General features: G+C 39.2%; 1 protein-coding gene across 3 annotated transcripts in view; it reads left to right on the top strand.

Annotated features, from left to right (window-relative positions):
- The window catches only part of LOC126469993 (PTB domain-containing engulfment adapter protein 1-like), a 155,408-nt gene extending 141,250 nt beyond the window's left edge, over nucleotides 1-14,158 (top strand). For all 3 annotated transcript variants that reach the window (XM_050097445.1, XM_050097444.1, XM_050097446.1), the window contains exons 6-11: nucleotides 7,157-7,345; nucleotides 8,251-8,400; nucleotides 9,604-9,755; nucleotides 9,835-9,950; nucleotides 10,425-10,720; nucleotides 13,353-14,158. In XM_050097445.1, coding sequence (XP_049953402.1) covers nucleotides 7,157-7,345; nucleotides 8,251-8,400; nucleotides 9,604-9,755; nucleotides 9,835-9,950; nucleotides 10,425-10,720; nucleotides 13,353-13,427 — 978 coding nt within the window. In that variant the 3' untranslated portion in view covers nucleotides 13,428-14,158. The remainder of the gene's footprint in view (nucleotides 1-7,156; nucleotides 7,346-8,250; nucleotides 8,401-9,603; nucleotides 9,756-9,834; nucleotides 9,951-10,424; nucleotides 10,721-13,352) is intronic.
- Nucleotides 14,159-17,224: the final 3,066 nt, after the last annotated feature.

Here is a 17,224-nt window from a genome sequence, read left to right as displayed (position 1 = left end):
AAAATCTCAACCTGAGTTCCTTGTTTCCCATAAGATTAGATATGGTTGCATAGGAGTTAATAAACTATTCAGTTGTAGGTTACTACGATTTAAATTGTATGAAGTGCTGAACTTCATGTTGTATACCAAGAAATGATGGCCAGCTTGCTTCCTTCATGAACCATTCTTTTACTTAGCAGCCCATTAAAGTGATATTCACATAAGGCAGCAATTGGTGACAACTTAGTAACAAGGGACGTTGTATAACTTGATCTGACAGCTAAAGGTATAATTTGGCCACAACTCTTTATAGTGTACACTTTAGATTGCATGTAGGACATAATGTTGATTTTAATGTTCATGTAGCTATTTAGTGTTCAGTATAACTAAGCAAACACCTCATTAAAAATCGGTAACTATAGCTTCCTGAGTACATGAATGTAGAGGAAGTCAGAAGCAGGAAATGTCCCTAGTGTAAAGTCAGAATTGCCAGTTACCAGTGGTGAGATGACACTGAGTGTTACAGGATGTGTAGCAGGGACAGAACACACTAGCAGTGCGGTAAAGTATGTACCCCTCCATGCAGAATGAATCACGTATCTGCTTCCTGTCACCATTCCAGCATTCAAGACTTCTAGCTACATCTCGTGATCTGTATCGTTTCTTCTTGCCCTATTTGTTCCAGGAGTTGCAAATATTTTGAAAGCATTAATGAATTTAAAGCCCCATTCTTTCAGTTCATGAACTATATAGTGGCCAGTTCAAATTGTTCTGCCTCTCCATATCTCAAGTGATAATGAAAGCTCATTCTTTGAATGCTAAACATACCTAATAATGTATCGTAGCCTACCATTTATTGTCCATATTGCATGGGCAGCCATTACTGGCAGCTGTTGCCTTGTATTAGGCAAAGGTCCCGAGTTAGTCTCGGTCCGGCACACAGTTTTAATCCGCCAGGAAGTTGCATATCAGCACACACTCTGCTGCAGAGTGAAAATCTCCTTCTCCTTGTATTATAGTTCTGTTTTCAATTTACTTAAAGAATTTCCTGGATCATTAACAGTAAACTCCTCCAGGGGACTCACCTCTTCAGCAGGTTTGTGCTTTTTGGAAAAGTGTTCAGCACTTTCAGTAGCAGAACAGTCTAAACTGTTTTTCGTTTATTTTTTCTTTCTTAGTTTCTGTTCTCCTGTCCTTCCTCTATTTCCGCATTCGAGGCTGCTCTTCTTCCCTGTGCACTCCTGAAGGCAAGCTCATGTCACACACATAACTGGGGACTGGGTAACATGTAATTCCCAGCGATAGATTGACAGGTAGGGGTTGCACATATCCTGATACAGGCAGGACGAGGGATGGGTGATAGCATGAACTGCTACCTTCGCAAATTGCCAATTGATCCCTCTGTTTACACCTCATGTCACTCCTCCCATACACCTAACAATCACCTAAGGTGGATGAGCCCCCTTCTGAGGAGGCGGCCCCCAGTTGGAAGGAGCATGCTGTCAGATGCAGATCATGGGGATTTTCTCACAATGAGCCAATAATAATATTTAGTCAACATCTACTAAATGAGAACAGAATAAGGCTACAAATTCAAACCCTCGCTGCAGCACCACAGTTAATCGTGCTTTCACGCACTGAAGAAGGAAAAGTCTTTGCCACAGTAAATCTGTTTATTGTTCAGAAAGCTGTTGTTGCTGTTGCTGGCCCTGTGAAATCCTGCTCAATTTACACAATGGCACTTTGCTTTTCGACACTACTTCTGATTCTCAAGCACAACCACTACTTTCAGCTTTGCTCCGCACATCTCTGCCCAAACTCTTTGCCTTTACATATGTCTGCTTGTCTGTATATGTGCGGATGGATATGTGCGTACGAGGGTATACCTGTCCTTTTCCCCCTAAGGTAAGTCTTTCCACTCCCAGGATTGTTTTTAGATATATTTTTCCCACGTATGTTTCCCTGATGAAACCAGGCTATGAAGTTATCTTAGTCAGGCCATACATGCAGAGCCTGCTACTGGTGTCCCCATTAAGATGACACTCAAATGTCCTGTCTACATCTGGCCAAACGTGTATCATGTCGTAGGGATGTGGTAGGGATGTTCTTGGGGAGATAGTCTGCCTCTGTCTCCCCGCTGCAATGATAACTGTGCTGCCGCCTTCAGAGATTGTCCCGTGTATCTCAATGAGAGGGTTGTCAGACATCCTGGTGAAGGAAAAAGTGCCTTACCTGGTCGCTTGCAAGTTTTTGGTTAGTTAGAAATCCCTGCATATCTGGCACTTGCAGTACTGTTCTTGCCACCTCTTGCTCCACTAAGGACATTGTCACACAGATGTGCGACCTTAAACACCGCAGTTACAAAATTGCCCAGTGTCATGGTAGCATCCCCATCTCCTCCAGCTGTGCAACAAGCAACCAGGCTTCTGCCTCACAGGATGAAATCACCTGCTACATGACCTGCTGGCCGAAAAGGACAGAAGGAATACTCCTGTGAAGACATGTTAAGTCGGTCCAGTCAACAGAGATCTGATTCTTCCTTCGCGGACTTGGAAATCCTCTAAACAGTTTCCCCACATCATCCTCACTGATATGAGCTCCATGTCACCAGTGCACACTGCGAACTGTTTCTCTGCCCTGGACCTCACAAACTGACAGGAGGAGAATGCCAATATCTCTGTCAATTTCATGGAGCAGGATCCTGAAGTCTTTGCACCCTCCAGTAGGGACTCTTTGAAGGCTGGCACTTGGCAGCTGCCAAGATGTCATGCCCCCTTTTTATTCCCCCTCCTCCTCTTTCCTTATCACAACTCTCCTGTAATGGAATGTTCACGGCCTTCGATCCAAGAAACAGGACTTATGGCTGCTCTTAGAATCTCTGCACTCGGTTGTGCTCTGCCTCCAGGAAAGAAAATTGCGTCCTCATGACAGTTACAAACTCTGGCATTTCTTTCTGGTCTGCTCTGACCTTCCTTGCCTACCCCACCCCACCCCACCCCACCCTGAGGGCACAATTCAGTTGCATGGAGATCTGTGCTGCTTATCAGAGATGATGATTAGTCAACCCATCTCCCTGACGACCTGGCTTCAAACTGTTGCAGTCTGCATTTTCCTTTCTCAGTTGACCCTGTCCCTTTGTACCCTTTACATCCCCCTTTGATGTTCTCCCAGAATGTGTCAGAGGTGCTGTCTTCCTTGACCTTCTAAATCAACTTGACCTCATCTGGCTTAACACAGGAGCACCCACATTCCTTTAAGACTCCCCACACTTACTCCAATTTGAATCTCTTGTAATGAACTGCCCAGCTTGCCGATCATCTTGATTGGTCTGTTCTCTCCAACACACTCGAGCAACACATTTTTTATGTGATACCAAATTGCAGACTTCTACCGCACCCACGTACATGCCCAAATGGCAGCTTTCTAAGGCTGACAGGAGGCTTCATTCCTCCCTGGTTACCTTTGACAAACAATATTTCCCCAGTTGTGATGACAAGGTATAATCTTAAACATTATCCTTACTGCTGCAGAACATTCCATTCCTCTCTTCGTTTTTACCCCGCTGTGTCCCGGTCCTTTCATGGACTGAGGCATGCCGCAGTACAATTTACATGTGGAGGTGTGCTCTTCGCATTTTCAGCTGTCATGATACGGCAAATTGCATTCGTTACAGTTGCGTGCAGTGTCGTCACATTCTGTAGGATAGCTAAAAGCTGGGTGGATTTCCTGTACTAGTTCTTTTAATAGTTGCACACCCTCTTCAGTCATGTGTGCCAACCTTAGACGGCTCTCTGGGACAAAGGTCCATTCCCCAATTTTCAGCCTGACTGTAGCAGATGTTACAGTGACCCTACAGCTGTCTCACAGCTTCAGCCACTATTTTGTGACTATTTAGAGCTCCACCCACTGTCACCCTGCCTTTCTCCATCGGAAATGAGTGGAAAAGGCTGGGGTGATACCTTTCCTTCTCTTAGAATTCTGAGTGTTACAATGCCACCTTTACTATAAGGGAGCTAGATCATGCTCTCAATTCATCCTCTCAATTCATCCTGATCCTCCACCCCCAGGGCTGGATGATGTCAACATTCGGATGTCGCAGAACCTTTTTCCTATGGGCAAGCACTTTCTTCTTTATACATACAATTGCATCTGGAGAGAGGGCTCATTCCCAGACTCTGGTGTGAAGCCCCTGTTATGCACACACCTAAACCCAGCAAGGACACACTTTCCTCCTAGTTATTGCCCCCACCCCATATGTCTCACCATCTGTGTTTGAAAGGTGATTGAATATATTATCCATGCCATGCTGGTATAGTGGCTAGTCTTGAAATTTACTAAGCACTGTGCAGTGTGGATTTCGTGCGGGCTGTTCTGCAGTTGACCATCTTGTCACTTTGTCAATCCATGTCATGAATGGTTTTCTGTGGAAATAAGACTGTGGCCATGTTTCTCAATTTGGAGAAATCCTAAGACACCTGCTGAAGGACTGGTATCCACCGTACACTCTACACATTGGGCTTCCGTGGCCACATGCCCTGTTTCCTTCAGGAATTTTTAACAGATATGTTTTCAAGGTACATGTTGGTTCTGCCTTACCAAAAACATTTATCCATGAAAATAGTTTGCCCCAGGGTTCTGTCCTGGGCATCCAACCCTATTATGGCCTGTCTCCTGCTCGGCATCTCCAGCTCCCTTTTCGTTAATTTTGCCATCTATTGCAGTTCTACAAGGACTTGTCTCCTCGATCAGCGTCTTTAGCAATGTCTTGATAGTGTTTGTTCATGGAGCATTGGCAATGGCTTTTGCTTTTCCACTGACAAGACTGTATGACTTTCTGGCAGTGAAGTTGGTATCTTCTAGTCTTTACCTCCTGGCCTGTCACTCTCCTGTTCGTTGACACCACAATTCCTGGGGCTCATGCTCGATTGGAAAATTTCTTGGTTGTGCTGTGTCTCTTACCTGGCTGCCTGACATACACAATCCCTCAGTGTCCTGTGTGTCCTCGAAGGTGCTTTCTGGGGTGCAGATTGAGCCACCCTCCTCTGTTTGTATCAGTCCCTTGTCTGTTTGAAACTAGACTATGGGTGTTTAGTTTATGCATCTGCATGTCGGTCGCTCTTACACCTTCTCAATACTATCCACCATTACAGCAAGAGTTTCGCCACTGGCACCTTTAACACTACCCCAGTTGAGTCTGTATGCTGAGGCTGCTTAACTAGTTGTCATTCTGCTATGACTTTCTCCTCAGCAGATAATGCTGTTAGTCTGCCATGCCTGGTCACCCATCCTATGTTGTCTCCTTAGAGGACTCCTTAGATTGCTAGTATGGGGTGTGTCCCTCTTCTGTTGCTTCCCAGAGTTCACTTTTGGCTATTGATCTGGCAGCTTAACTTCATGCTACCTGCCACTTCCCTGATGAGTGTGAACCCTTCACCATCTTACCTTAGCTTTGTGCAGTGGCCTGTCTTTGCCTTGGCCTTAATTTCCTTTCTGAAGACACTACTCCAGCATTAATTTTTCTCTGTAAGTTTCACAATCGTTGCACGGAATTTGTGATAGTACCTTTGTGTATGCTGATGGCTCTCATGGCCCTTGGTGTCAGGTTTACATTCATCACTGACACCAACAATTTTTGGTATTGGCTTCTGGAACATTACAGTTCTGTCATCTGCTCACACTCTATTCCATTCAGACTCAGTGTACTGTATACCATTTATCCCTTTGTGCAACTGGTCCAGGAAAGCTGTCACTCACTCTTGACAGAGCCACTGTGATGTTTGTCAGTTCCTGGTTAAATCAGTCTGATGGGAAACGAGGTGGCTGCAGCTGCAGTCCTTGTACCTTCACCCCCTCTCTTCCATTCCCTCTGATCTCTGTGTTGCCATCTGTCAGCAGGTGGTGTTACTTTGGCTTCACAACTGGTCCTCCCTTCATGGGAACAAGCTCTAGGGAATTCGGCCTCTCCTAGTGGCTTGAATGACCTCCTCCCAGCCCTCACTGTGGGTAGGTAATTTTAGCTAGGTAGTGTATCAGGTGCGGTCATTTTAGCAACCACCATTTAAGTGGTGCTCCCCCACCACTTTCTATTCCCCCACCACTTTGTGCTCACTTCCCTCAACCTCTGATGGTTCACCATCTCCTGAAAAATATTTTTTTAACCATTTAAGTTTCCATTTATGTTTGCCATCTGAGTTATCTGCTGTCTTAGTGAGCGATGTGTAGGCTGTCAACCATGTTTTACTTTTTACCCATCATAGCAATATGGCGAAAGACATTTAATCTACAGCTTATTTTACTGACCTTTGTCAAAGTCTGTGTTTTTAGCTATCATTTCTTCTGTCATTTGGGCTTAACATGTTGTTTCTAACTCATTTTTCTTCCTTGTGCTCTACTGTTCTGACAGGGTTGCATATGACCTTAGTTGTTTGTATCCCAAAACAATAAACAGCTGACAGCATTTACATCTATGAGTGAAATAACTTGAAAAACTGCAAACAGAAAATTACCTATTCTTTCTTCTTAGACTGAACATTGCTGTAAACTTTTGAAATTTCTGGTATTAACGTAAACTTCGTGCTGACTAACTGAACATGCAACATTCACTTTTCATATTGTTGCCAACAATAGGCCATGACATCTTTCTCGTTTTGTCAGCTCATGTTAATTTCTTTAGCTGCTACCTGATTTAAAGTTTAATAACATTACTTAATTCACAATTCCGATTAGCACAGTTACGTGCCTGAAAAAGATGCTTATAGGAGTATCTTGTATCAACTTAACGGAAAAATTTGTTGGAGCATTGTAAAATTTCTTTACTCAAGAAATACTGGTATCATACTCGGATTAAAAAGTCAAAGTAAATAAGTGGATTTTAACATTCATCCAGTATGTTAAAGATATCCTTACTGGTTGTAGCAGTCTGTCAGATTCATTTCCATGAAGGCACTAAAAATGATCTTTGTCTCAAAGTTGACATTCATGTGATAAATGAGGTAGTGTTCTCATTGTCATGAATTACCTCTTGTTAACTATTTTAACAAAGTGATATTTTCTTGCATTTGTAGATAAATGACTGACGTACCACATCTGAGACATACTAATTGTAAGTAAGCAGACAGCTTAAAAGAAAAGTTTCATGAGTAATGCATAGACTCATAAAGACAACCCAATGTTACAGGCAGAAGAAATCACACTGACTATTGGGCAAGCCTTTGACTTAGCCTACCGAAGGTTTTTAGAGACATCAGGGAAAGATTTGGAAGTGCAGCGTAGGCTTGTGTTGTTAACACAAAGAAACTGCAAGTTGGAAAAAGAAGTCTCTGTTCTTCGGCAGAGGTTAAATGATATTGCACAAATTAAAGGCCAGGTGAGTTTCTTACTGTTTAATCTGTGAACTATATGTGCAGTGTCCAGTTAAATGAAGCTTGATCTAAAGTGGTCTGATAGAAAATGAGGGAGAAACGAATTCAGTGTTACCCTGCAGTCACTGTTGAATGGGAAGTAAAATTAGATCTACTTGAGCTTCTAGTAGTGATACATTTCAACTTGGGAAATGCATAGAAAATTCATGTTCAGATGTTTACGTTCCATAGACCTTACTGCAGAAAACTGTAGATGCAAGGAAACAGTGCAATGTACTAGCTACTAAAAAGATGCTTGTAAAGCAACTGCAGTAGTGCACTAAGGTAAACTAAACTGCTGCTGAAAATGATTTTTTGAGGAAAGTATGGTAAAACTGTTAAGGTGCCATGTACTGACTTTGGGTGGTTGGCTGCCACTGCTGTAATTCTCTCCATAAAATGTACAAATTATTGTAATATAGTGAACATTTTTCGTACATGATCTTGACGTATTGTGCCCAAATTCTCTTCTAGAGAATCATATTCATCAAATGGCGTACTTCCAATAAATTTACCAACCAAAATACTCATTTCATAGTTCTATGTACAGTTAGAGGTATATTGTCGTAGTGAGTGCTAAAGACATTTTTTTTTTTTTTTTTTTTTTTTTTTTTTTTTTTTTTTTTTTTTTTTTTTTTTTTTTCCTGCCCATTGTTAATGGGTTTAATATCACTGAATCACTAAAGGGCTCCAGTATGCTGCTTCCAGTAACACACACAAAAATCAACTCTTCAGGTGTCAGTATTATGATAAGTCTTTTTATAGGCCCAAAATAATGAGGAACCTGTTAGTGAAACTGTATTGCCTTAGTTTTTACATAGTTCTGAAACTGTCCTTGGTTTATAAGCATTAAAAATTGCAAGTTTTTCAGAGTGATGTTGAGGAATACATGGTGAAGAATGGAATAAGTGACTTACTTACAGTAAACCATTCCAACAGTAGCTCAAGTTCAGCAAGCTCACCCACACCTGAAATGTCACAAGTGGAAGTTCTAGCATCTGTACAGAGCACTGACAACAAAGTAAGTTGTAGTACATAAGTCATTTTTTCTTCAAAAAATGTCAGTCAAATGGAGGCTGTCATTAATGTTGTTAACTGACTAAACATGACATTCCTTCTTAAAATACAGCTTAAAACTATTTAATGAAGCTGGTTGTAAACAAAATTGATAATTTGCAGTCTTGCACTAGGTGTGATGTTTGACATTTCACCTTGTAATGTCATATGCACATCACTGGCACCTGGTATATTATAAGGTAGTTTCCAGTGATGGCTAGAAGATAATTCACCTAAATAAACTTTTAAGTGGTGGCCTTTCGCTTTCTTCCCTTAAGTTTTGTTTAGTTTGTCAACTGCTTAATTGTTCATTTAATTAATTATTAAATGGACTTCGCTAAGAGGAAATTTGAATACTTTACTAACTTAAAGAAATAAATTAAATTCTGAGCAGTTTTATGCAGCCAAAATAGTTGGACAGGAAAAAATAATTAGCATCGTAGTGTTGAGTAATTGACTGGTTTAAACTTGGTAAACAGAAATGTTATTACTGCTTTTCTGCTGCAGTTACTACTGCATCCTTTGACAAAATTAACTTCTCTGTATCAATGAAGTGTTGAATTCCTCAACTCATCGCTAAAAGTGTGGAACTGGAGCAGTTGTATAAGGTTCCTAAATTTCTCTTCAGGTGAATTAATTGTAACCTCACTCATTTCAGGTGTAGCCACACAGGGAATGGTAGCCCATACATATTACACCCCAGAAAAGACTTGCAGTAAATTATTATACAAATTTTTGCAATGAAATGCCTTTTAAAGTTAGTACAAGTAAATAATCAGTAAAAATAGTAAGCTAATGATTTATATTTGTGCATTCAGAAAAATGTCTTGTGGTTCAATCAGAACAGAAATTTCTGAACAATTGAAGTTTTCTCACTAATGTTAAAAATTGGCAGAAGTGTGCTGTTTCCCATGAAAAAGGAAGGAAATTATAATGTTTGGAAGTGCAATTAAAAAGTATTTGCTAATAAGACAAACTAAGGATAGCTTCTGTGTTAAAGTAGTAAGAAAGCAATAAACTTTGGGGATGTTACAAAAACTGGCTAAATGCCTTAGTTGTATGGAGTTTTGCAAAAACTTCAGTTTATAGAGTATTGAAGACTGCAGATGATAAAAATGACAGAGCTGGAAAATTGTTGAATTATGGCAAATTTTTATTTCCTTTTAAGGAGAACGGTGCTTTGCTGAACTTCAGCTCTAGTTCAAGTAATGGATTCAGCAGCACTCCTCAGTTACCATCAGCAAGTTCACTACAGCCACCACCAGTACCACCAAGGGCTTTCGAAGCTCCAAAACCATCATTTGGAGACGACTTCATGAGGTAAAATTTTTTCCTTTGTAATGAAATTTTTGCAAATGCACTAAGTTTTCCACTTACTGGAAATTCTAAAAATTTTCAGTGAGCAACCTGCAGTTGGGAGGAAATTGGAAGGTCTGTTACTAGATGAAATAGAAGACTTCAATCCACGAGCACATGAGCAGCCTGTGAATGGATCATCTTCACCTCCACCATTGTGTGAGTAATGTAGTTGTCACGCCATCTAATTTGCAGCTATCTGCACTAATGTATTCTGTGCAAGCCTCATTTCTGCATAACTATTGCAACTTGTGCCCAGTTGAACCTGCTTAATGTAGTAAAGCCCAGTTGTTCCTCTGCATTTCCTCCTCTGTTGTGAACTGGGCACATCCACTTTGATGAAAATCTGACTGCTGCTGAAAAAGACTAGGACAGGTGTCCTCATATGATGCATGTGTGGATTCTAGGACAGCACACTTCCAGTGAAAGAAATACAGAAAGTGCATAGTAAAATATATTAAATTACGCAACTATGGCAACGTTGGCTACAGCAATTTTAGAATCAAAGTTTTGCCTGTCTGTCCTGTATTGACTACAGTTCCGTGGTCACTAACTAGTGGTAGTAGCCTTTATCATAAAATGTTATTTACTAACATCTTATTTTCCTGTAACAATTTCAAAATGATGTTCCAGTGGCACCACCACCGAAGGCAGCTAGAGAGGTACCACGTCGTGTCTTCACTCAGAACAATGGTTCACCGGACATCTTTAAAGAAGATTTATTTGGCTCCACGCCTTTCAATCCTGCAGCATCCCAAAGCCATATACCACCAGCTGGTACTGTACTACCCCACTCCAGTCCAAACCCACCTGTTGCCTGTGACCCATTTGGTATGGGAGACTTCGGTGGCACCAGCAATGTTGGCACTTCCCAGCAGGAGCTAGAGAATGCAATTGGGCTTATAGACAAACGCATTTTGGAAATGAAGGTATTTAATATTGGGCATTAATGCCTCCTTGAACACTGTGTAAACTGTAACCATGTAGTAAGATCTTTATGATGATGTGTCAGGTGGAAATTGGCTTTGAGAATTAATGAGAGAGCAAGCCGAAAATCTGTCAGGTCCAGTGCTGCCATGGACACTGCAGAAATTTTTCATTACTGTTAAATAATGTAAAGGTGAACTAAATTAAGTTTAAACTATTCTTATGATTTTTCATAAGCATAAATAAAATGGAAACCCAGCATAGTCATAAAATTCGTGACATTGCAGAGGTGGCTTAGAAAGTCTGTTCCTCAATTTTCCACAGTTAAGAATGGGTGGCAAAATTTTGGATGGATTGTGCACTTCAATGAATGTGAAGAAATCAAACTAGCCTGCAAAAGAGGCAGTGTCCAAACATGGAAAATTTCACTCACACTTCTTGTAACTTTGTTTGTAGCTGAAATTGTGCATGGGCCTCCTGATTTTATTTCATAAATTTGATTAACAGTGAAGAAAAAGGTTTTGACAAGTCTGTGTTCCCTTGTATGTGAGATACTTAAGTCTGCAAGTCAGTTAACCAAATGGAGGTCATTCCAATCGAAAAAGTCTCCTATAAATACTGCTTTTGTTCTGCAAGTGTTATTTAAAGTTGTCATTCCCAACACAAGCAAAGAAATGATTCAGAAGTGTTTGTGGAATTCATTCAGTTTAGTGCTGAAGTTCTTAATTTTACTGCAGTCCTGCTAATCAGCTGCTCCAAAATGTTTTCTTTAATGTTGAGGACAGAAATCTTCCCACCTTCATGCAGTAAAATTGAAATCAAACATTTATGGACTACTGACTGTAGTTTCTAGTCAACCACTAAGAACATATTCCTAACACATTGCAGAATGATCACATTTAACATGCTATATGTTAAAGTTGGATCCAGAGATAATGCTTCTTCCTGACACATTGTCCTGAGATATATTTAAACTATGGTATGCATTTCAGTGTTAACACCAATAACCAAGGTATCAGACTAGATTGCCTTAATGCACTTCTGGCTTATTTAGCATTTTGGTGGTATTTTATATTTCAAATAATTACTTTCATTTTTGTCTTTAAGTTCTACCTTCTTGTAGAGATGTCCCTGTTCAGAAACTGGAAGAAAATGAAATAATTTGAAAGAGTTTGAGGTTATTGATGTGATCATTTAGTTGAGTGGGAATAAAGATATTCACAACTTTGTGAATCAGAATTTATGATGGGAGGACAATTCCAGTGACATCATTAGATATGTAAAGAAGATGGTAATATTTCAAAGTGATTCTGACAATAGCAAAAGTGATTATTCTTCAGATTGGTGGATCATAGTGCTGATCCTTGCAGCCTCCCACTCCTGCACTGACATAGCCAGAGATACTTCTGGTGCCATCTTCGATGTGTGAAGCTGCAATCACTAGTACACTATTGTCTCCTCATTTGTCAGAATCTGAGTAAATGTTTGACTCTACATAAATTTAGATATTAAATTTAAAGATAGTCCGTGGCTCCTAGGGCTGTCAACTTGTGTCCTTAATTTGTTCATTTTTGTACAAATTTTGGAACATAGTGTTACTTTACGTATTTCATTTTTTGCAATTGTTAAAAGAAATTTAGATTTCTTGAAATCTTTTATGTATACTTCTTACCCATTTACAAAGTCCACTGCATATTGGCTGATCCTGGAATGCCACATAAGAAACACTAATTACTTTAATTAGATATATCAAAAGTAGTAACTGAAGGAAGCAGTCAGCTATGGTCGGATAACATAGCTTCACACAGTGCATGAATTTGGATAGTTACACAAAACTGATAAAAATGCAGTGCTAAATTTTGACCTTATTTTGAAATTGTACAGATCTTGGTTGGCTGCAAAATAGTTAAAAGCAGTATAGTTAATGTGGAAAATTAACTCCTAATGTTCTGTCTTCACAGAAAAAATTAAATAAGTATTAAGTGTTAGTAACAGGTTGTTTGGTCTGACCTAATGTCATAAATTGGTGGTGGTGGTGGTGGTGGTGGTGGTGGTGGTGGTGGTGGTGGTGGTGGTGGTGGTGGTGGTATTCCTACCTTCTGGATTACAGTGCCTAATATCTACACATTCCTCAGATGTGTACCACTTCATGGTAAAATTAAAGTAGTTTAGTTTTTGTAACTAGCTGATAGTAACAGATGGTTGTGCATTGAATTAGATGAAAAGATTTCTGTTAATCACATTATTAAACCAGTGTTTTAGGTTCACTGCCAAAGATTGTAAACTAGTTTCAAAGGACTAGCAAAGTTGTGGTCAATTATGTAAGAAAACTTCATATCTCAAGTCTGAAGGGTGTTCAGCTTAAGGGTTAAATATTGTCATAAAATTTCTCAAACTTGAAATTTTCTGCCTCCTATCACTCACAAAATCAACAATTTTTTCTAAAAAAAATTCCTGTTTAGATTATCAGAATAACCTTCAGTGCTGCAATGTTGCTTTGATGCACTGACAAGAGGTGGTTTGTGGATTTCATCACAAATTGGTAGATGAGACTAACACTGTCAAATTGATTTTTTTCTGTTAGTGTGGTTCAGTAGACCCTTGCAACATAATAGGTGGTTCCTTATGTTCCAGGATGGTTTTAGCAGAGGGCTTTCTTTTGGCAATGATGATTTCTCTCTTGAAAGCCTTGACCCACTGCGCAACTGATTTACCATAAACATGGAAAAAACTGAGTCTCCAGTGGACACTGATACTATATATCTAATTTATATTAGTTACTTGGATAACATATATAAAATCAATAATTATTGAACTGTATTTTTAATAATTGCATTGTCCAGTATACTGTATTGTGTCCAGTATATTCTTCACATAAAGCTTGTAAGAAATGAAATGTATTACTTGCAAGGTATAAATTCTTGCATTAGAGAGAAATTATGTTAAAGATAATGCATTTTATGCATTTACAACAGTGATTATTTCATGTTAACCCACATGTGTATATAAGTATAGTAATGAAAATGTATTCATTTTGTCTAAGGATAAATATCATGTTAAGTTCATAAATCAGAAGTTCTGGAACATTTATGCATGTCACTAAACATCTTCATGCAGTGTTTGCAGAGAGCCAAAGCTTTTAATTATACTGAGTTTATGTGTGTTAGATGTTAAAGGTGAAATACTGTGATCTCTAGTTCCTTCAACAATTAGGTGCATATTCACCCCAGGAGCATATTTAAAAACATTAAATCCATTGTGAGCAGTATTGAAATGGAAACTACGCACAGTTCATTGCCATTCAGAAAATTTCAGTATTAAAGTTGGTAATATTTTTGTCTGTGCAGATTCTTCATTTTAATGTGACATAAATTTCTTAAATCAGTGGAGACTTTATTTGTTGTAAAAGTATTTTGTAAAATAAAAACTATTGAACTGTTTTCCAATGATCTTGGATTCCCAAACCTGGCCTATTTTCCTTTAACATGAAATGTTTGGCACCATTACAAAGTAGGATGATAAAACAATCCTTTAAATATAAAATAGGAAATTGAAACACCATTCAGCCATCTAAATCTCCTGTTACGTTGAGTAACGTGTTAGACTGCTACTTTATGCCATCCTTCAGACTCCTGGGTGATGTGTAGGAAGATTGCCACATGTGGTCCAGTTGAAATACAGGCCAGCATCCAATGCTGGTACCTGTAGATTTCTTAACACAGTGATCCTTCCGATCATCAAATGTTGGCAAATGATTAAAGGGATTACTGTATTAAGGAATCTGCAGATAACATTGAATGGTAGCCCCTATTTTGACTAGACAAAATGTGATATTCTTCTTACACATGTCATGGGGCCTGAAAATGGTGTAATGTAGCATGGAAACGTGTTACTCAAAACAACTTAAAAATTAGATGTCAAACGGTGTTTTGATCACATTTTATACTGAACAGCCAATGACCCACAACCATCTGTGTAAATACCTTCCAACAGAAAAGCCTTTTAATTGTGAATTTCAAATATCAGTATAATTACTACATAAGTGAGGAAAAGATGAGAGGAAATAGTTAGTATGCCACCAAATAATGCCCAATACTAGACCCAAGAAAGCAGGTGTGGTTTGCATGTTCCTAATTTTCAGTCTTCTCTCTTACTTGTTTTTACATTAGGACCTTGACTACTAAAGCAAAGGGAACAAAGCACTGCTCTTCGAGGCCTTCTCAGCAGGAATGATTTCAAAGTTTCATGGGTGGCACCTGAGTCAACAATCTAATTTTCCTAACAAACTTTACCGATTTTGCTATAGGTCAGAGTAGAGCAAATTTCAGTGATTGCTCAGGTGGTGATTTTGCAAATGTTTCTATGAAATCATCCATACTGATTCAGTGGTGCTAAGCATTTCAGTTCATAGTAAGTTACTTCGTTGAACACTACTGGCAAACAATGGTTATGGTGCATGGTGTTTATTGCAGTCATTGTGCTGAGTTGAACTAATGAGCACTGATATAACAACTGATAATTCAGAAAGCTGTTAATGTTGTGGGTGGGAAATTATGCCAGCTATGCTGAAACTAACGACAAAACTGTCAAAACATGGTGCACCTAGTACTGTTGTGTCAGAGGTTTCTTAACTTAAAACTAAGTAAATCTGGGTGGGACAGTGTCTGCACTCACAAAAAACACTGACAGAAGTGAAATATTTTTAATGCAGTGCCTACAGGTTAGAGAGAACCATCCTTGGTCTTCACAATCAGTTAAATGACATTTTATTAACACTTGTGGATGATGTTGGAACTGAACTTGCAGAACTAGAACTGGTTACTCCCCTTTCATTGGTTTTCACTGTGGAAGAGACAAGAGTAATTCCTCCAGTTTGTCTTGCTGCACAGGAAGAAGATGGTTTCTGAAAATGGCAGAAACCACTGGAAGTGAACAAAAATTCCAGGACCAGATGGAATCTGTATAGGGTTCTGTATACAATATTTAGGTGAAACTACAGGCAACTCGCTTCTTTAAGAGGAGTAGTAGTAGTAGTAGTAGTAGTAGTAGTAGTAGTAGTAGTAGTAGCAGCCCAAAAAACTAGATCATAGACATAAATCAACTGCAGAATGGTAGAAAATTTTCTGTGCTCAAACATAGTGAGAGCTTAAACAAAACTCCCATACCAACCAGCACAAGCTGTCAATCAGAACAAGTTTCTTTCACAAGTTACTGAAAGTCATTGGGGGGGGGGGGGCAGAGAAGGGGGGAGGGTGGTGTATTATGCGACTCAAAACTGTACTGAGAATTTCTTGGTAGGGAGGACATCAAATGTGAACTTCGAAAAAGAAACAGTAAAACTTCAGGTGTGCAGCAGGAAAGTCTCTCAGGGTCTTCACTATTCAAGTTACATATTGACATGAGGCATTAGTGACACTAGACATTTTGAAGAGGAAGAGATTAGTTACTTAACTGTCAAATAAAATCTGCACAAATAAGTGTTTCAAATCTTATAAAGTGGTTCAGATTAAAAATTTACTTCAAATGCTCAGACATGTAAAACACAGTTGACAAAATGTCACTTTATAATGTGATTAGTGTCAGTAACAATTTAAATTGGCAAACTTGGGTGAATACCTGGGCATTAAAATTTACTGAAATATGGATCTCACAGCCTTCTTTGTAGGTAAAGCAGGTGGCAGACATTCATTGGGAGGATTCTGGGTAAAACTAACTAGACTATAGACTGCTGTAACTTCACTATATTGGTCTCCCTCTACCATTTTACACCCCCCCCCCCCCCTCGATGCCCTCCGATGCCAAATTTGTGATTCCTTGATGCCTCAGAACATGTCCTACCAACCAGTCACTCCTTCTTGTCAAGTTGTGCCACAAACTCCTCTTCCCTCAAATTCTATTAAATACCACCTCATTAGTTATGTGATCTACCCATCTAATCTTCAGCATTCTTCTGTAGCATCACATTTCGAAAGCTTCTATTCTCTTCTTGTATAAACTATTTGTCGTCCACGTTTCACTTCCATACATGGCTACACTCCATACAGATACTTTCAGAAAAGACTTCCTGACACTTAAATCTATACCCGATGTTAACAAATTTCTCTTCTTCAGAAACGCTTTCCTTGCCATTGCCAGTCTACATTTTATATCCTCTCTACTTCGACAATCATCTGCTATTTTGCTTCCCAAATAGCAAAACACCTTTACTACTTAAAGTGTCTCATTTCCTAATCTAATTCCCTCAGCATCACCCAACTTAATTCGACTACATTTGATTATCCTCATTTTGCTTTTGTTGATGTTCATCTTATATCCTCGTTTCAAGACACTATCCATTCTGTTCAACTGTTCTTCAAAGTCCTTTGCTGTCTGACAGAATTACAATGTCATCGGTGAACCTCAGTTTTTATTTCTTCCCCAAGGGGTTTTAATACCTACTCTAAATTTTTCTTTCGTTTCCTTTACTGTTTGCTCAATATACAGATGGAATAACATGGGGGAGAGAC

The sequence above is a fragment of the Schistocerca serialis genome, chromosome 3, assembly GCF_023864345.2.
Source record: "Schistocerca serialis cubense isolate TAMUIC-IGC-003099 chromosome 3, iqSchSeri2.2, whole genome shotgun sequence".
Taxonomy (NCBI): Eukaryota; Metazoa; Arthropoda; class Insecta; order Orthoptera; family Acrididae; genus Schistocerca; species Schistocerca serialis.
Note: the sequence above shows the minus strand (reverse complement) of the source record. Positions and strands in the feature narration are given on the sequence as shown.